The following is a 21915-nucleotide window of genomic DNA, read 5'->3' on the forward strand; positions in this document are numbered from 1 at the left end:
CTAATCATTTACTCCACGTAGAATGCACGATATGTTTGGCTTATTTAAGGAGGGGTTGATGTGATGACTTGAGTAGGAGATTACTCGGTTAGTTCCCGTGTCATGCACGATAATTTTCAGTAACCATTATTAACTTATAATTGTAATACTTCGTATCTTTCTAATTAGGTTTTTTATAAACCAAAAAATATCTGAAAATATAGTTGACAAATTTTGATTAAGACGAATAAATGTATTAGATATAAAATAATGTGTTGTAAAAATATGAAATAATATATAAAGATTGAAATGTATGAGAAATAAATTTTATTGGTTGTAGGAGATTTGTAATGATTAATGAACAGTGACGTGTGTAATATTATAGTTAAGGTTCCTCTATTTTAGTACATGTACAGTAGATTATTGACAGAACATTATTATTATTATTATTATTATTATTATTATGACAATTAGTTATCAAAGGGATAATAAAATATACGTTGTTAATTTTCTATAAATATTGATTTTATATGAATATCTTGTAGTAGAATTATGAATTCTAATAAATAACTATATAAACCATTTTTAGAAAAAACAATAAATATGATATATTCTTGTAGTGTAATGTACTTTTTTTTTTTAGCTATAAATATTTGTATTGAAGATATGTCAAAATATGTTACTTGAGTAATTATATTGTATAAGATTACGAAAATATTTTTGTATAAGATTTGTTTCCTTAATAATAACATTAAATTCAGCAAAAAAAAAAAAAAAAAAAAAAAAAAAAAAAAAAAAAAAACTAAGGACACACCAGGAGATGACACGTGTCATTGCTGGTGTGTCTTTTAGTATATAGTTATTGATAGGACTTTTTTTTCATTTAGTTATTTTATGAGTATTTGGTTTCATGTAGAGATAGTAATGGATCGAAGGTGGGTCGGGTAATGCTTCATCCGCCAACGATTCATCCGTCACCCGACCCATTCATCACCTGATTTTCCTTCCTCCACTTCTGATCCATCCATCACCCAATCACCCATGGATGAATCGGGTGGATCGGGTGATAATTCGGGTGAAATAAATATATAAATACAACTTTGCACTTTCATAATTAAAATCAAGATTTAAAAAAAAAAAAGTAATCAATTTGATAAAACTTTTATACATCATTCTAATACTTGTTTTTTTTACTAAATTTAAAACACATGTCAATTCTTAACATTACAAATAAATATTAAATCATTAAAAAGATATTTATTTTTATTTTTTATATTCATAAATTTAATGGGTGGATGGATGGATCGGGTGATGGGTTGGATGTATCTTCATCCGAATCCGACCCGATTTGTCACCCAACCCATCTACCATCCATCTGTCACCCGCTTAAGATCGGGTTTTCATCCATATTTTGGATGGGGGGATGGTAGCGTGAAGGAACCGGACTTTTGACGGGCTAGGGCTAGTTATTTTTGACACGTCGCTTGGTTATCCATCGGGTTTGGATATTCAGATATTGTCATCCCTAACTTTCATGGCTAGAATTGAATAGGGTTGTTCACATTAGGTTAACCGTACTGTTCAGCCTTAACGATGCGGTTAAACCGCTAGAGCGGTTACTTTAAAACACAAATCGTAATCGTACCGTTAGAGCGGCCAGTTAACCATCTCTTAACGACACGGAGTATGACATCATCATCGGGATCAGTATTTGGAAAACCCAAGTCCTCACCCTCCCATTTTTCTGTAGAAAGATTAAAACAAGACATTTGAAGATGTTTATTATCTTCACCCATTAAATTACCTTCCAAATCCAAATTTACTTGGGATACATTATCGACCCCTTGGAGAACACGATGTAGCATACCATTTCTATACATACTAGGACATTGAGGAACATAAAACTTTTTTTTGGAGAGGTTCAAGTCGAGGTGGTTGTGAACAAGTCGTTTGTCGTTCTCCATGAATTTGAATTCAAATTATAAATCCAAATGTCTCTAACTTCTCCCAACATTATCATGACAATCTTATAATCAGCATGTTGACTATCATAGCCAAACCCATATTCCATACACCTATCATAATAATTCATCACGGGGCAATTGCAATGGATTGGTGTAAAAATATGGGTTAATGGATTGAATATAATATATGAATCCCTTATTATTAACGATCTCAAGGCAAACCAAGCCATTGCATGTACCTATAACACAAATGTCCAAGTCCAAATGCCAACTTATATAATTTGTAGGCACCAAATTTAATATAACAACTTGAGAGGGGGACTCAATATTTAGGGTAAATTAAAATAAATAGACTATCATGAAGATGGGAATCGATTTCCATAGATTTAGTAAGATGATGTTGAATATAACTATAAAAGGCGAGCTATTAATGAGATTGTACCACTAGCTCTTTGCATACACACTTGAACTGCAACAAAGATTTTGCTGGTAGCCTTGCCAATATATCAAACATCACATTTACAACAATATAGGAGGACGCCATTGTTAGCACCTAAATAAATAGATAAGTGAATAAATAAAAAGTACAAGTAGTATACAATTAAAGCCTAGATGATTGGCTTTATATATACTAGTTTTTGTCCATAATAATAAGACTTGTAAATCATAGAATTAAAGTCAATTAAAATAAAGTTAGTTTAAATGGAATGAGTTATATAACATTTTTTGTAAAAAACTGAATTCATTTAATGTCTACTTAAAGCTCTTTTAATTTTTTTTTTATTAATTATTGTAACTTTTTATCATCATGTTATTTTTAAAGGAAAAGAAAAAATAGAGAAATTTGGCAGAAAATTTTGTTGTTAATGCGACACGTGTACGAATCAATAGTTCATAGTAACAAACCTTTTAATTTTTTTAAATTATCAAAAGTGTTTTATTTGTTTAATAATTTAAGAGATAATTACCAATTTAAAGCAATATCCAATCTTCATATTTACGTTCAAGAATACTGTAACAAACTTTTTTAAAAATAACAAAAAAAAAATGTGAAAAACAAACTCTTGGCGGGAAAATTTTTGCTGAGAAAGTGACATGTATACTTAGGGGATAATACCGGTGATTACTTTAGTATAGTAGTATTGAAGTATTGATTGATGATAGGTTTTATTATGAAAAAAGAAAACATAATTTTTTTTTTCTGTTGACGGGATTCTTGATTTTTTTTTAAAATCCCTATCTTTTACTGTATCAAAAAAAAAATATGTAAAAAAAAAAATTGAACCTTGTTTCTTGATTTTTTTTTAACAATAAAAAATTCTAATAATAAAGAAAGAGTAATTAGTATTTTTTACAAATACAAACTAGGTTGTCGATATATATTTTTGTCAGTATTTGAAAACATTCTGACAAAGAAAGTGACCAAACTCAGAAAGAGTTTTCCATTTTTGTCAGAAAATCAGTTAGTCAAAAGTTCTGTAAAGAAAGTAACCAAACTCAAAAAACCTTTTCAAGAAAAAAGTATATCACGATGGAACGGTAATAAATTTTCGTTCAATTGTTTCTTATTTATTTTTTCAAATGATTTAATGGAATAGCCTAATTTTAATAGTGATTTGTAAGAAACTTTTATGGATGAAACCAATAATTATAATGTATTGATCCTAAAATATAACGTATTAGATAATCACTTAGCCAACACAACGATGTTTTCAACATGTACACCTCCAGACTTACAATGGGAGGTTAGAAGATTAAAAATTATTCAAGAATTCAAATATTATAGACAGGTTTGCTTTGCATTCAAAAACATGTGATGAGAGCTCATATCTCTCACTTTCTTAATAAAACCCTTAATTTTTATCAACCATTGGTTGAGGCGTTGAGCTCATAATTAGCTTACCTCCTAACCCTTGCACAAGCAACATATTTATAGTTGTTGTTCCCCACTCTCTAGATTTTCTACACTTGTCTAATATTACATATATACAATTTTTTAATTACACGTCTAGATATTTCTAGACTAACTTCTAATACCCCTAATCTTGAAAAATCTTTGTTAAAAAATCTCCGTTAATGCTTCTTTCTTCGATGATCTCCAAACTTGATTTTTTTTTGAAGTTTTCTTGTTATGCACGTTGGTGCCCATGTCACAAACAATCGATCTTTTGTGTTGGTACCCATGTTACCAACTATCCCAATTTAGTTTCTTCATCACATCTCGTTGCTCTTCAATGTCTTATGTTGATATCCGTGTTTACCAACTTGCTCCCTCTAATCGTAACTTTCTCAACTTTCTCGTTGGTACTCATGTTACCAATAATTTTACTTTGTTAGTGGTCATGTCACCAACCATTCCCGCTAATGCTATTGTCATTAATTAGTAAACTCTAAAAATCTTTTTCAACATTATGATACTCTTTCCATCTTTTTGTTAATATCACAACAATTTGCATTTAAAATTTGTTACAAATATTACAACAATTTTTACTTTAAGAAGTTTCACAAATATTGTAATATTTTCCGATATGATTTGATCGTATATCTCTAACACTAAAATATGTATAGAGGAAGTATAAGATAACATTAGGTTAATGAGTAAGCTGTTAAAGCTCATGAGATCACTACTACAAAAAGCTAATGAGTATGCTTTAAAATATGGGGAAAAATCAATTTAATAATCTTAACTTACGTCAATTACTTATAATAATCCCAATTTGCTATCACTTCGCCTTTAGTAATGAACACTTTACTTATAGCCCCCCCATAAGTTCACTAACTTTATAATTTTTTTTTTGGGGTAAGGTCATCTCCAACCCTTGTCACATACTCACATGATGGAATGAGTAAATTAAGCAAGATTGACTAATTTTTTTTTTAAGAGAAAGATATTATTTTTGGCTAACATGTATTGCTAAATTAATTACAAACTAGTTGGCTAACATGTTTAAATTTAGTTCTTTTAATAAAAATTAATACACAACTAACAATAACCGTGGAATGGTAAACGTCGCCCTCAAATCTCAGCTAACGCCCACGTTTATAACATAAAATTACGTTTTTACCCTTGTTAGAAAAAATATGGGTTAATGGATTGAATATTATATATGAATCCCTTATTATTACCGATCTCAAGGCAAACCAAGCCATTGCATGTACCTATAACACGAAGTCACGAATGTCCAAGTCCAAATGCGAACTAATATAATTTGTAGGCACCAAATTTAATTTAACAACTTGAGAGGGGGACTCAATATTTTCTCCAAGATAAAGGAATCCGCCCTGGGTAAAAATAAATAGACTATCATGAAGATGGGAATCGATTTCTATAGATTTAGGAAGATGATATTGAATAAAAGACGAGCTATTAATGAGATTGTACCACTCTTTGCATACACACTTGAACCGCAACAAAGATTTTGCTGGTAGCCTTGCCAATATACTCCGTATCAAACATCACATTTACAGGAATATAGGAGGACGCCATTGTTAGCACCTAAATAAATAAGTGAATAAATAAAAAGTACAAGTAGCATACAATTAAAGCCTAGATGATTTCCTTTATATATACTAGTTTTTGTCCCGTGCCATGCACGGTTACATAATAGTAAGACTTGTAAATCATAAAATTAAAGCCAATTAAAATAAAGTTAATTTAAATGGAATGAGTTATATAACTTTTTTTTTAAAAAGATTTGAATTCATTTAATGTCTACTTAAAGCTCTTTTATTTTATTTTATTTATTAATAATTGTAACTTTTTATCATCATGTTATTCTTAGAGCATCTCCAATGGTTCAATTATAAGGACTTGCTTGCAATTTAAATAAAGTTCCTAGCTACATGCTTACCATTGGAGAATAAAAAATTAAGCAACATGCTAGCAATTGTAGCCCAACCAAGCTACATGCTTGATTGAAAAAAAGACAAATAATCTCCATTCATATTGGAACATGTGTATAATTATCTATTATTTTTTAAAACTTTATTTTTTTTTTTGCAAACTACAATATGTTGTGGCTTACCATTGAAACAAGTTGTTGCTTAAAAAGTGTTGTAGCTTAGAAACTTATGTGGAAAAGCAAGCTACACAGCATTATAGCTTGCCATTGGAGATGCTCTTAAAGGAAAAGGAAAAAAAATTGGCAAAATTTTTTTTGTTGTTAATGCACACGTGTACTAATCAAAAGTTCATAGTAACAAACCTTTTAATTTTTTAATTTTTATCAAAAGTGTTTTACTCTGTATTTGTCTAATTATTTAAGAGATAATTGATAATACTGATAATAACTTTATTATAGTAGTATTGATTGATTGGCACAAAGAAACCTACTCCCACTACAAGTATACTATACATACTAGTATATCTTTTACAATAACAAAAAAAAAAAAAAAAAATCTTACAATAAAAAAGATAACTTTTGTTATTAAAAAAGAAAAATAGTTAGAAAGAGTAATTAGTATTTTTTTTTTTTTTTTACAAATATAAACTGCTCTGTCGATATATATTTTTGTCAGTATTTGAAAACATTCTGACAAAGAAAGTGACCAAACTTAGAAAGACGTTTCCATTTTTGTGAAGATCGGTTAGTCAAACATTCTGTCAAGAAAGTAACCAAACTTTAAAAAAAACTTTTCAAGAAAAGAAGTATATCAGGATCGAACGGTAATAAATTTTCGTTCAATTGTTTCTTGTTTATTTTTTCAAATGATTTAATGGACGGCTAACCTAATTTTAATAGTGATTTGCAGGAAACTTTTACAATTATTTGATGAAACCAATAATATAATATAAAGATTCTAAAATATAACGTATTGGCTAATCACTTAGCCAATACAACCAATTGTACACTTCCAGACTTACAGTGGGAGGTTAGAAGAGTAAAAATTATTTAAGAAATCAAATACTATAACGCAGATTTGGTTTGCATTCAAGAAATTGAATGTTATGGCCCACAACATGATATTAATGAAGTATTTAATCAATCAGAAATGCAGAAAATGGGGTAAATTTTATGAAACAGCAGAAATTTATGAAACAGCAGCCACAGAGGAGCAAGTTTATACGAAAAAATAGAGAAACAAGATTGGTTAATTTCAATTACATGCTTCATTTTAGGTACACCTGTACACTTAATTCCTTCGTCATCTTATGCACATTTAAAAGAGTCATAGCCATTTTTCACCAAAAATGAAATCCAGAATTGCATCAATTGTTGCTCATATAGTCCCACGTGGTAGAACCACCCAACGAAAGGTTAGATCAATTGCCAAAAATAGAAAATTTGTCCACAATATTCTATGACCTAGCATCATATCACTCTAATGCCTAATTAATTCAGTTTCAAGAGGTGTCTACATGTCAAGGATGTTTCCGATAACTCTAGGGAAGTCGGCGACTAGGATATTCAATTTTCAATGGAAAACTAGCTATTTTATTATATAATTTGGACACGGGTAGAAGTTTAATGGAACCAAATATCATATACATGTTATGAGATATCTCTCACTTTTTTAATAAAACCCTTAATTTCTATCAACCATTGGTGGAGCTCATAATTAGCTCATCTCCTAACCCTTGCACATACAACATATTTATAGTTGTTGTTCCCATACTTACGATTTTCTACACTTGTCTAATATTACATAATTTTTTCATTACACATCTAGATTTTTCTAGACTAACTTCTAATACCCTAATCTTGAAAAATCTTTGTTGAAAAATCTCTGTTAATGCTTCTTTCTTCGATGATCTCCAAACTTGATTTTTTTGAAGTTTTCTTGTTATGCACGTTAGTTGGTGCCCATGTCACCAACCATCAATCTTTTGTGTTGGTACCTCATGTTACCAACTATCCCAATTTTGTTTCTTCATCACATCTCGTTGCTCTTCAATGTTTTATGTTGATATCGATGTTTACCAACTTGCTCCCTCTAATTGTAACTTTCTCGTTGGTACTCACATTACCAATAATTTTACTTTGCTAGTGCTCATGTCACCAACCATCCCCGCTAATGCTAATTTCATTAATTAGCAAACTCTAAAAATATTTTTCAGCATTATGGTACTCTTTCCTCCTTTTTGTTAATATTACAACAATTTGCATTTTAAATTTTTTACAAATATTACAACAACTTTCACTTTAAGAAGTTTCACAAATACTGTTATATTTTCCGATATGATTTGATCGTATATCTCTAACACTAAAATATGTGTAGAGGAAGTACAAGATAACATCAGGTTAATGAGTAAGTTGTTAAAGCTCATGAGATCACTACTACAAAAAAAGGTCCTTCGAGAACGGTTTAAATATGCTTTAAAATATGAAAAAAAATTCAATTTAATAATCTTCAACTCACGTCAATTACTTATAATAATCCCAATTTTGCTAACTTAAGTAAGATTGACTACTAATATTATATATATATATATATATATATATATATATATATATATAGAGAGAGAGAGAGAGAGAGAGAGAGAGAGAGAGAGAGAGAGAGAGAGACATTATTTTTGTCTAACATGTATTGCTAAACTACAAACTACTGTGTAAATGACTTGATCAAATCATATTTATTGATATTGTTTATAGTTAGCAGTCCCTTGATTTACTCTTTAGGTTGATAGTCAAAGATATCCCTTATTCTTAATTAGCTAATGTACCTAGACAAGTACTATGTATCTAGTCGTATTATATTGCTTACTCATTCATGTAATATATATATATTCATGGAATCATATCGATATAATTTAAGCTTTTCACTTTTTCTCTTTCTCATAACTCTATCATGGTATCATGATCTTTTAATTTGATCCAACTTTTCTTGCTTTCGCTACAACCATGGCTACACTATCAAAACCCTTTGCCGATGTCGACAAATGATAGTGACCATATTTGTGTTCTCTACCCTCTCGAGAAGCTTCAAACCCAAATCAAATTTCCGCTCAACTCTTTAAGCACCCCGTATTTCATATACCAAGAGATGCTAATTATCCTTTTTTTTCTCCAGACCTTTTTTGGAGAAACAATCCCTTTTCGACACCCCGGCCCATAGTTTATCTACCAATTAGTTTTGTCGAACATAAATTCAATTCTCTAAACCCCCCCCCCCTCTTATGAAGAAACAATCCCCTTTTGGCTTACATAGTCTATCGATCTACCAAGTATTGCCAAATATAAACTCACTTTTGCAAACATTTATGGAGATCCTCAAACTCTTTTCTTTCAATGATACTAAATGTAATTCTTCTCCTATAGAAATGATCAAAATTTCATCCCTCCTCTATATCTCAATTTCCCTCCCCCCTCCTTGAGAAAAAACTAATAATAATAAGATTCCTAAAAATTTGGAAAAAAAAAAAAAAAAAAAAATTTCTCTTTTAACTCCCAAAGTCCCAATTTGGTACATACAACTCTCAATTGAAAAACCACCAACATCTTGAAGTGGCAATCAACAATCAAGAATAACATTCATTTTACAAGATTGTACTTTTCTTTTGGTCGTCCATCTTGCGGGGGCGTGTAAAGGATTTGGTCAAATCATATTTATTGATATTGTTTATAGTTAGCAGTCCCTTGATTTACTCTTTAGGTTGATATTCAAAGATATCCCTTATTCTTAGATAATGTTCCTAGATAAGTACTCTAATGTATATAGTCGTATTATATTGCTTACTCATTCATGTACTATATATATACTCATGGAATCACATCAATATAATTTAAGCTTTCCAACATTTTCTCTTTCTCATAACTCTATCATACTTGGCTTTACATATTTAAAAATATTATTTTTAATAAAAATTAACGCATTATTAACAATAACCGTGGAATGGTAAACGTCGCCCTTGAATCTCCAGCTAACGCCCACATTTATAACCTGAAATTACGTTTTTACCCTATTATAAAAAAATATAATATACCTCAACTTACCGCTCTCACAGTTGTAAAAAAAAAAAAAAAAAAAACTTACTGCTCTCACCGTCCACCAAAATTTGATAATAATAATAGCAACAAAATTAACACAATAAGAAAAATTATAATAATAATAATAAGTAACAAAAACAATTATAAGAACAATAACCACAACAACAAAAACACAAGAACTTTTATTTTTATTATTAATATTTTTGTAGCCAAAGTACCAGGCTATGAAAGTTTTAAGTAATAAAAAAAAACAAGGAAAATACACTTTAATAATCCTAACTATTGCCGATTTACCTACAATAATCTCAACTATCGATTATTCTACAATAATCCTAACTATTGGGTGAGTTTTCCTCCGATCCAGCAGTCCCAAAAACCGGTTACTTGCTAAAAGGGTAAACTTTTTTTTTTTTTGTTTTTTAAATGACACATGTCGGTACATGAGTGGCATAATATTACAATAAAAATTTGAAAAAAAAAAAAGAAAAACAAAAACCATCCCAGCCACCCCTAGCCCACCGGAAACCGCCACCAACCCTTAGCCACTGGGAATTTGACCGGCCAACCTCCAGACCGTACCACCAGAAAATGGCCGGCGAACCCACAAACCACCGGAAAATAGCCGGCAGGCCCTCCCAATCCCCAAGAGCACCAGCCACGATCCATCCCCAACCCCAATTGCTCCTCCCGCACGGCTAGCGACGCCAATTACTCCAATCCTCCCACACGACCAATGACGCCTACACAACCACGACCCCTCCTCAACGCCTGCTCGTTGCCAGATCGCCGCCAGCTTGCCGCAACTACAGCCGTTTTCGGTGTTTTGGCCGTTTTCGGGGGTGCGGCTGGTTGTGGGAGTCGTTTCCGACTTGGGTAGCCGGAGAAGGTGGTGTTTTAGGGTTGCGCTAGGAGGTGGAGGTGGTGGTGGTGGATAGGGCTGGAATGGTGGCTACCAGAATTTTTTTTTTGGGTTTTTTTTAAAATTTTTTTTTTTGGAACCACTCACACGCTGACACTTGTCAAACAACCTATAATATTAGGTTGTTGACTTTTTTTTGTCCGGTTTGGGACCGTTAGAGGAAAACTGACCTAACAGTTAGGATTATTGTAGAATTATTGATAGTTGGGATTATTGTAGGTAAATCGCCAATAGTTGAGATTATTAAAGTGTATTTCCCAAAAAAACAGTACAAGTTTTGATTACTTGATTAAGGAAGGGGTCGTTGACTCAATCACCTATTAGGCTAATACACACACTTTCCTCTACCCGCCAATACTCCCATGGCTGCTTGGGCTGCGTCTCTTCGAATTTCCCCAAATCAAATCGCACAAAATCAGCTAATTTACAAGAATTCCTTTTACCAGCTTTATAATTCCCATTTTTCTGCTACAATAAACCACCCATTTCCTAGATTTAGGCTTCCAAGCTCTCATCTTGGAGTTGTTAGACTCTCTAATCAAGCTCAATCTTTAAATAGTAAGTCCAAAATCCTACCTTTATTTTTTGGGTTTATGGCATAATATATATAATTTCCTTCAATTATCACATTTACTACTGTACTTAGTTAGCTTGATTGTTGTTTGTTTGTTGTACAAAATTCTTGCTATTCAGTGTTAATATCTTGTCAGTTGATTAAAGTTGCGAATTTTATTTATGTTTATTATTTAATGTAAAGAACTTTGTTGTGACAGATTTTACAACCCCAATTATAGAAGTTCCACTTTTATCATGTGAAGAGGTATGATGTATTCTTTTTATGTAAATTGTTAGGTTAATTGGTAATATCATAAATTAGACTAATAATACAGTATCTTAATTGGTCAATATGATCCAGAAGTTAATTATATACTAGAAGCAAGTCTGTTTCTCCTATGATAATTATTGGAAGTAAAAAATTTCGATTTGTTGGAAAATTTCAGGCAATTGAGAGGTTAAGATTGAGTAGAGAGAGGCATAAGGGCAAACAGCAATTCTTGGCTATGTACTCTAGTATATTTGGTGGAATTACTACAGACCCTGCGGCGATGGTCATTCCCATGGATGATCACATGGTACATAGAGGTCATGGGATTTTTGACACCGCGACTATAGTGGAAGGGTATCGTTTATGATTCTTTGTTGGATGACATTACATTGTTTTATATGCTTTTGTCAAATTATTTTGATTTGATTAGATAATTTAGATTGTGCAAAAGAGGGGTTATGACTTTGTGTAGATAATAGTTTGGAAACTATGTTATATTCCTCCTCATATAGGATTGATTAGGTTGGAGTTATGCATAAGCTTGTAGGTGAATTGCCTGAATGTTGAGGGATTTATAGCAGCAGGGGAGGAAAGGGTAGAAAATGACACAATACTCATTCTTATCTGTGCGGTGTAAACTTTGTGCATATTCGTCCTTGTAGTGTATACGACTGGTTTTATACCATTGAGTTAATTGTGTATAGACAATCACAATGTGCTTTATAGATGGGTTAACTATCCATCTATGAGTTAGTTTGAGGTCAACTTATCGAGGCTAACAATTGTGTTTGATGGAGATTTTAGAGTTGAAGCTGCAGAAAGATCTAATGCCACAAATTTTTAAAAAATGAATCAAACTTAATTACTGAAAATGTATGATTCGTTGATGAAATGCCAAATGTATAATACTTGATGAAATGTCAAGTTTAGTTTTTAGTAAGCTAAAATATCTCTATTAATGATCTTATCAACGTTGATTAGATATCCCAGTTTACTCATAGGAAAGGACTCAGCCCCGATTTATTACTTCTTATGTGCAGTCATCTCTACGAATTGGATCAACACCTTGATCGTTGTGTGAGGTCTGCATCTATGGCAAAAATCAGTTTACCGTTTGATAGGGAAACCATGAGAAGCATACTGATTCAGACAGTAAGTGCTTCTAAGTGTAGAAATGGCTCTTTAAGATATTGGCTTTCTGCAGGACATGGTGACTTTCATCTCTCCCCATCTGGGTGTGCTGAGTCAACATTTTACGCCATTGTGACTCAAAGTTCAACCTCATCTGATCACACGGGGATCAAAGTAATTACATCTTCCATTCCAATAAAGCCTCCTGTGTTCGCTACAATGAAGAGTGTCAATTACCTTCCGAATGCACTATGCCAGATGGAAGCTGAAGAAAATGGTTGCTTTGCATCTATATGGCTGGATTCTGAAGGATTTGTTGCTGAGGGTCCAAATATGAATGTGGCCTTTGTCACGTATGATAAAGAGCTTATGATGCCAAAATTTGATAAAATCCTTAGTGGTTGTACGGCCAAGAGAGTGCTTAAGCTTTCACAGGAGCTGGTTAAGAAGGGTGACATTCGAGGAGTAAGCACTAGGGATGTGACCGTGGAAGAAGGGAAAAAGGCTGAGGAGATGATGCTTTTTGGCAGCGGTGTCCTAGTGCTTCCAATTGTTCAGTGGGATGACCAGGTCATTGGTAATGGTAAGAACTTTGTTTTGTTTAAATGCTCTTAAGGTTTACATGTTACAATGAGAAAGTAGAGATGTTAGCTCTGATTATCCTGGTAAAGTCTCTAGAGGCTAGTACATTAGACTTGTGGTTAGAACCTGTCTGCATTGTTGTTGATCAGCTCAGTAACGTACAGAAATCATAAGAATTTGGATTTACAATGCCTTTATGGTGCTGATTATATTGCAGGAAATGAAGGTCCTGTTGCTCGAGCATTTCTTGAACTCCTTCTGCAGGACATGAAATCAGGCCCATCATCAGTTCGGACACCTATTCCTTATTAGTCACAACTCAGTCAGCATAATGCACTGTTTTTTGCTCGAGTCAATGGTAGGAAAATAGATCTCAGCAAGTACCCATCAGCATGTAAATTGTCCTCTGTATTATTGAATATTCTTCTGATTGCTTGCAATTATAATGTGATCTCTTCTGTATATTAGTATGGTACTTGTGATTACGTAGCTATGTACTATTCTGGACATCAAAAGCTTAATAATATTGTGCATTTTGGACTTACTTTTGCCTTTTTTCTGGTCCCCTCTCCTAAAGATAAAAAAAGGGCCAAAGGAGATGGTGCTTATGGGCAGAGTGGTAGCTATGTACTGATGTTTGGAGCATCCAGTTATTCAGTGGGATGAATAAGTTTCCTGCTATGGTTGACGTTAAGAGGGTACGTCTTTTTTCTTCTCACCATTAAAAATTTAGAGGTTAAGAGAAGAGCTGTTAAGGTTAAAGAACGGCTACCCAAGTTTAATTAACAACTGGTAAGGGCAAAAAAAATTCAGCTAAAGGCTAATAGGCGGATTAGACGATAGTTGTGTTATATTTTCCTTTCTTTCTGTTGATGTTTCCTTTCCCTAAAGGAATGTTTGCAAAGAGCACAAGTTGTTTTTGCTTTATAGTAAAGTTTCCTCCCATATCAACCCTAGCATAATTTTTTGTTGTTAAAGATAGTTGAAAAAGCTATTACAAGAATAAAGAATTATACAAGGAGCTGTACACTAGAATGACATACTAATTTCCTTATAATACTTTGTTTACTTCGTATTTAAGAGAAGTAAGAATTACTTTTGGAAATGAGAAAGCATCTAGCATCTCTGCATCATAAACAATGTTTGGTTTTAACTAAGCTTATCATGAACTCAGCTTCGCTTTCCTTCACTCCTTTATTCCATCCAAAAGAGAAGTTTTCTCCTCGAGTCCTTGACCATATAACATTGTCGATATTGCATATTTACATATACTAAAATCGTTTATGGTTTCCTCAATTCAAATAAGTGTACATAATACTTCTTCGTCCCTAAATAATAGACCACGCCTGATCGCGGATGTTTATAAAAAATATATAATTATTAACTTATTATTGTATCAAGTGCTATAATGCTATATGTATTGAGTGCTCAATGACACTTATTGCATATAGGATGCTGACATTGCATGAACTTTCAAAGGCTACAAATGGACAAACATATTATAAAGTCCACCAAACAATTGAATTGAGATTTAAGGAGGAGAAGAGAAGTAATGTGGCATAGTGGGATTCCATAAAATAAAATTGGTATGTTTGTGGTAATCCTATCCCCACCAAAGTTAAGGATTTGTTCACATCAATCTTCAATCTTCAATCTTCTTAACCTTTCATATTTTGTCAATTATTAGTTCATGCAACTTTTGCAATGTTTTTCAATCTTTTTTGCGTGGATTTTCATTTATGGAGCTTTGAAAAAGAACGAAAACTAAAGTTTAAGCAATCTTCATACAAAGAACTCGCACAGAAGTATTGGAAGTCTAATCAAAACCTAAAAGCGACAATAGCATGTAAATACGTAATAAATACAATACATGATGAATTGAAATTCATAATGCATGAAAAAGAGACGTTCATGTAAAAACACATCAACAATAACAGGTGATTATGAACGGAAGAACCAAGATATATGATAGACCATTAGACCCAACTCATCACAAACATCGAGATTTGGGACCAAACATCCATCTTATTTTAAAGGTGAGAAAAAAAATAATAGAAAGCCTTTTTCACAAGGAGAATTTAGGATTTTTGATATTTTAATTAATCGTCGTACCTATATATCCTAAGTACTTAAGAATTACCCTTCAAAAAAAAAAGTACTTAAGAATTAAGATCATGTTTTAGGCTGGATGGAAGACAACGAACATTGATAGGGATGAGCAATACTACCTGAAAAATATATATTTCACACGAAAGTACATGAAAACATAATAACTACATAATTAGTTGTAAATTATATCATAATAACTACATAAATTATATCTTATTGGGTACTCGATAACCGATCCAAACGGTTCTGAGTATGGGTATCACTTTTAGTGATTTTGGTTATCGGGTACCTGAACCGTTAGTACTAACGGTAGAGGTACCCGTCCCATGCTCACCCCTAATAATACATTGATGCCATGGCACATGCACTATCCTGCTATACAATATTTGATGCCAACATGCTACTACAAGTGGCATAAATTAATACATAACCGAGTAAGCAAATCAATCAATTGGTCTTAATTAAGCCTATCTTTAAGGTTATTATTATGATCATAATTGAGCCTTGGCTAGCAGCCATAACAGGAAATGTAATTATTGCCAGTCAATGCTATCTGACAATGGACAAATCTTCATCTTCCTATATGATTATTTTTTTTCCTAATTATAACTAAAGTTAATTACTACCTCCGTTACAGGTTATGTGCAACGATTTGACATAAAGCAGAGAGGGAAAATGTCTAATCGCTACACATAACCTGTAACGGAGGTAGTAAATGAAATATTGAACTGAATATATTGAATCATTGGAATTTAAGTCAATACATTTCCTCCTCTACTTTATTTGATCCGATCTCTTGTAAAACAATGTGTTAAACAATATTAAATCGAGTATACGTACTAAAATGTCAAATCTCATGTGACTTCAGAACAATAAAAAATACGAAGTACAAATTATATATTTTCATGTACTTTCGTGTGAAATTCTGACTTTTTTTTTTGACAACAGCAATTCTCACTTTGATGGATCATGTAAATAGTCTTTCCTAGTGGGGTATTATTGGGGTGTTTGCAAGTGAATTATTCATAGCTTGGACCATAGTTATCAGTTGTATTCGTTTGACAATAATCTTTCACTATCAAGGTTGGTCATCAATGAGAAAGAGGTTCAGTTTCTTCTACCTATGCTTGTCCATTTTAGTGGAATGGTCAGTTAATATAGTACTCGTAAGATACCTACTAATGGCATGTGATATAAAGATGATTCTTCTGGTTATTTTACTAATCGTACATAAAATGTCAATAAAAAATGAAATTCATCACATATTAAGACTATTGTAAATCTGTAAGACATTGTATAATACGGAGTTCACGTTAATTTAGTTAAACTTAAATTATTATAATGATTAAAATTGTTTTATACTAATTAACTCATATAACATTTTTAAAAAAAACCTCTTTAGTTGGTTGTTCTTAAATTGAGCCTACAAATTCTCACTTTATCATTTGCAAATGCTTTAAATTCAATTTTTATTTTTTAAAAAAATTGCTATGAAACTTCATGCAAAATGTCCGTATCCATGTAATCAAACAAAAAAAAAAAAAAGGGTTTTTCTACATTATAACCCTGTAACTTTTGGTTTTCTACGTTGTGCCCTCCCTTTTTGGGAAATCTACGTTGTAACCCCAAAATTTGAATTTTGTCTCCACAGTACCCTCGCCGTTACTACGCCGTTAAGTGATTCCGTTAGTTTAATGAGGGAGTTTACTTTATTTGTTTTCAGTACGTTTTGGGGGGGGGGGAATTTTCCCTCCAAAAGAGACAGTTGCTCCCCTCTCCCTCCTTCTTCTTCCCCCTTTTATATATCCCCCATTAAAGTGAATTATTTCTCTAGGGTTTCAATTTTCTCAAATAATGTCTTCTTCTCGGTCGTCATTTTCTTCCAATTCAACATGTTCGTTGCAATTTTGCAGCCCCCGATGTTTTTGCAATCCTTCAAGACAAGCGAAGTTGAAGATCTCGACAACTAATCGCAATCCAAGAAAAGCGTTCTTCAAGTGTAATGTTTGCGGATTCTTCAAGTGGCTTGATGAAGGTGATCTGCAAGGCCTTGAAGCATTACGGAGTGATGACAGTGAAATTGCAACTGTGAAGGAGAAATTAACAGAGCTTAATTGTTACTTTAGGGAAGTAGTTAAAATAGGTGTGATTATGTACGTTGTGTTAGTCATAATTGTGATGTTAAAAAGTGTGGGGTGAACAGATATTATCTTTGAGATTCTAAGTAGTCCTTCTACTGTAGTTGTTGTTTTTATGTTGTAGCTAATTAATGTGTTAATGAAATGAGTATTGTTGTTTATGAAGTAGTTGTGAGAGCAATGTATGATACAATAACACAATTATAAAGCAAAGTAGTATTTATATAGAAATAGACATAATAAATCCATATACATCATCTGAAATCAGTGTTTGACACCCAAAAACTTTTGTAATATGGACCCAAAATAGCAGACTACCATCAACCTTAAATTCATTGTTTGACACCCAAAAAACTATAGTGCTGTACACCCATAATTACTGATAGTTTTATCTTACAAATATTCAGACAAAATGAAGCATACTGCATGATTCACCCAAAAAACATCTTGTTCTAGAGAGGAACTCAAAACATGGACAACCTATTCATGATCTTTTGCCTCTTAGGGCTGATGGGGTTACCCATAGGCCTTGTTGTTGGGGCAGGCTGTGTGTGAGGGCCTTCATTATGTGGTGGTTGCCTTAATGGTTGTCTTGGTAGTGGTTGGCTTGAAGACTCACCAGCTGTCTGACTTGAATTGATACCCATTATTTGATCAATCAAGTTGCCTTCTGGAAGTTGTTGCCTTGTAGTCTTTTTGGCCTTGGTAGTGCTGCTTGATGACTTCCCTTGCTGCTGTAACATTTCCTTCTTAGTAATTCCACCCTTACAAGTTGCTGAATTATGTCCATACTGTTTGCAATTCTTGCATTGTACAGTAGTCTTCCTCTTCCCTTTTCTTTTCTCACCCTCTTCCCTCCTCCTGTTTCTTGAAGGTCTGCCAACACTTCTTTTCATTGGGGGTGGGACTAGCTTGGGAACATCTAACTCAGGCCATTGGTCAGGATCAGGGATTGGCATAATATTCCCACTATAAGCTAACTTATACCTAGCTACAGAATACCATTCACTGACATAATCATTTGGATCTTTACCAGCATCTAGGATAGCCCTAATTCCATGCCTACATGGAATGTCACTAATCTGCCACCTCCCACAAACACAAGTTTTGCTATTCAGTGAAACAGGGAGCATACTCATACCATCAGATATCTCATACTCCCCCCTTCCAGCAGGATAGGCATGGCATGATCTTGACTCCTTAGTTAAAACTCTGACCCTCTCTCTAATGTTAGGGCATATTCCATCATCCACCCATTTGTTAGCCAACTCTTGCCTTGTAGCATGCCTAACCATGGCAATTCTCCTTACTCCTGTATTAACAACCAAAAATGCAGTTAGTAAAAGCCATGTTAGAATGATTCTCATGATGCATTAGGGGGATTGTAGTTACCTTCAAGCATTGTTAGTATAGGGTATGACCTGTCAACACCAATTGTGTTGTTGAAACTCTCCACAAAATTGTTAGTGTTGTCATCTGAACACAATTGGCAATCAAATTTCCATCTGGTCCATCTATCCAGAGGCCCCACATCTTTGAACCATTGTACAGCACCAAGTCCAGCAGATTGTGCAACCTTGGTGAGTGCTTTTTTGAAGCTAAAAGCAGAGTATGCATTAGTTACTGCCCAGAATAACTTGTGCATCAAAATTCCTGGATAATCTTTCTTGAAATTTTTGCACAAATGCCTTGCACAATACCTCCTTGCAACCTTTGGCCATATTTCATCTAATGAAGGGTCAATTCCCTTACAATGAATTCAACACAAATGTTAGAAATTATCAAGCAAATATTAAAACACTTTGAACAAAATCAATACTAAAGGAAGACAAACCTTTTGTCTGTCTGACATTATTGTCCAGTCATCCCTTCCACCTTCAGTCAGAATGGTTTTCAAGTGGTGGAAAAACCAAGACCAACTACTTTTGTTCTCAGAGTCAACTACAGCTACTGCTACTGGAAATATTTCAGCATTTCCATCTAATGACACAGCAGATAACAACACTCCTCCATAATTGCCTTTTAAATGGCAACCATCAACACCAACAAGCCCTCTACAACCTTGAACTAGTCCTTGAAACTGAGCTGCAAAACTGATGAAGATTGATTTGAATTGGAGAGGCTTGTCTGGTTGTTGTAGTGTCTTCCATGTGCAGAATGCAACAGAACCTGGATTTCTCTCTTTCACCAAGTGACAGTAGGCATTCAGATTTAGGTATGATTCATCATGACCTCCCTGAATCATTTGTAGTGCAATAGTCTTCATTTTGTACAAAGTTGAAGTGGCCATTGTAACCCCAAATCTTTCCCATAGTAGTGTATTCAATGCTCTACCTTTGATTTCTGGACTAGCTCTTATATCTTCCAACAACTTTGTAGCAGCCCACTTGCAATTACACATAGGATTGTTGGTCATGTTAAGGTCACAAGTGTGCTTATTTTTAATGCTTTTGATTGCCCAAGTTAATCCATCTAGGAGCACACTTGCATGTATTCTCCATAAGCATCTACTATCAGCACACTCAGCAGTGTATCTGTCATGCTCTGCCTTCCTAACAACCAAACTAAACCCCTCCTGGATGCAATAGTCTCTTAGGGCATCTTTGAAGTGATCCCTATCAACAAACAACTGCCATGCTCTCAAACTAATTCTACCTATTTCAGCATCATCATAAACCTCACCAGTATTTGAACTCAGTCCCAATTGTCCCCCATCACCATCATAGTGATTCTCATAACTACTAAATGGCTCCCACCCACCATCAACATAATTCTGTTGTAATAAGTCAGCTACATTCTCCTCCTCCTCATCTAAATCAGCCTCCTCATACTCACTTTCAATCTCATCATGCTCTTCAGGTACATACTCCCTATCACTCTCAGAAGCACTCTCATCATCACAAAGCACACTGTTATGATTCACAACCCTACTAGCATCCCTTACCCTTTTCCTACTACCAACCTTATCATTTCCAGTACAAGGCATGTCTTGGGAAGTCTGACTAAAAGGAACAAACAAACCCTTACCCCTAGCAGTTGAATTGGGCATTTTTTTACCATGAGGAAACAGGTTCACTTTACTTTGACATGACCTGTTTTTTTTTGTAGTGTCTACATTGGGTTCAGGTTGGGTAATTTGGGGTGGTGGTCTTAAAGGAGCCTTTCTGAGATTTGGACTTGGATCAGCTTGTAATAGCCTAGGGCTTCTTCTGGGTATAGGAGATGAAAGTTGAGATGCAGAATTATTAGAAAAGAAATCATCAGCAGAAAGTAGTATCACATGTGGGGGAGAATCAGGAGATATTTCTTCTAACAACATGGGTAATCTCCTACTATGACTGGGTGGAGAGGACATGTGTGGGGGTGATTGGGTCAACCTTGGGCTCCTCCTAACAGGTTCAGTAGGGGATTCAGTAGCCAATGGTTCATTTTGTCTTGTTTTTGGGTTTTTTCTAGTGGGTAATTTTGGTCTGCAAGGGATTGGTGGGCCTGTTTTTAGTGTAGTAGATGGGCCTGTTTCATGTGCAGATGGTCCAGCCTCATTAGTTGGGCCACTAAAAGGTGGGGCAGTTATGACATTCTGAGAAGGTGCTACTACTGGATTAGGCTTCACTTGTTGGGGTTTAACTGTTTTTGCCAATCTAAGTATAAAGCTTGGCTCACTCAAACAATGTACCCACAAATCAATCTCTGTTCTTTCAATATTCTCAAACATCTTCATCATTGTACCATCATCAACTAAGTCATAAGCCTTCTCCTTAAAACAGTAATGCAACCCAGGATATTCAGGCAACTCATACCCTCTCCTTGCAAATTCCTCACACATATCATTAAACACATCTATTAACAAACACTTATCAATATCATCCACTGTTATATCAACACAATTAGCATCATAGTGGATTTTCAAAATCCTTTGTTCTTCCATCTGCAATTTTTTACCAATAAATGTATCAACAACAAACATTCACCCAGAAAGATCCTAACTTTACTGAAGATACTCGCAATCAAACCCCCCAATTCCCAGACAACAAAGACGCAAATTTTACCCATTATACCACACATAATCACATATAATTTCACTAAATAAAACAATAGAACCTAGAGTTATATAGCCACACAACAAATCAAGCAAATACCAAAAAATCACCAAATACATGAACTCAAGGGAAACGATTACATACGACAATAATGAAGCAGCAACAGAGGGAAATGATTACATACCTTACTTGATGGCTAGACGCTAGTGTCTGATTGATCTCCAGTCAATTCGCTACAAGAAACCGCAAATTCTCCACACGGCACTGCTTGATTCTCTGAATTTTCTGAGTTAGGGTTT

At 33.7% G+C, this 21915-nt stretch overlaps 1 protein-coding gene across 1 annotated transcript; it reads left to right on the forward strand.

Annotated features, from left to right (window-relative positions):
- Positions 1 to 10694: 10694 nt before the first annotated feature.
- Positions 10695 to 13864, forward strand: LOC145594641 (D-amino-acid transaminase, chloroplastic-like). Its single transcript, XM_081650967.1, has 5 exons — positions 10695 to 11348; positions 11564 to 11610; positions 11792 to 11970; positions 12657 to 13330; positions 13547 to 13864. Exons 1-5 carry the CDS (start codon positions 11153 to 11155, stop codon positions 13639 to 13641), a joined length of 1191 nt encoding a protein of 396 aa, XP_081507093.1. The 5' UTR covers positions 10695 to 11152; the 3' UTR covers positions 13642 to 13864.
- Positions 13865 to 21915: the final 8051 nt, after the last annotated feature.

The sequence above is a fragment of the Chenopodium album genome, chromosome 19 (genome assembly GCF_948465745.1).
Source record: "Chenopodium album chromosome 19, dcCheAlbu1.1, whole genome shotgun sequence".
Classification (NCBI taxonomy): Eukaryota; Viridiplantae; Streptophyta; class Magnoliopsida; order Caryophyllales; family Amaranthaceae; genus Chenopodium; species Chenopodium album.

What these genes read in the sequence shown, in the direction of transcription:
- LOC145594641 (XM_081650967.1), top strand. Translation starts at nt 11,153, where the DNA reads ATGGCTGCTTGGGCTGCGTCTCTTCGAATTTCCCCAAATCAAATCGCA. An exon ending in CACTTTTATCATGTGAAGAG is followed by an intron (nt 11,611 to 11,791) that starts GTATGATGTATT and finishes GGAAAATTTCAG; the next exon opens with GCAATTGAGAGGTTAAGATT. An exon ending in ACCGCGACTATAGTGGAAGG is followed by an intron (nt 11,971 to 12,656) that starts GTATCGTTTATG and finishes TCTTATGTGCAG; the next exon opens with TCATCTCTACGAATTGGATC.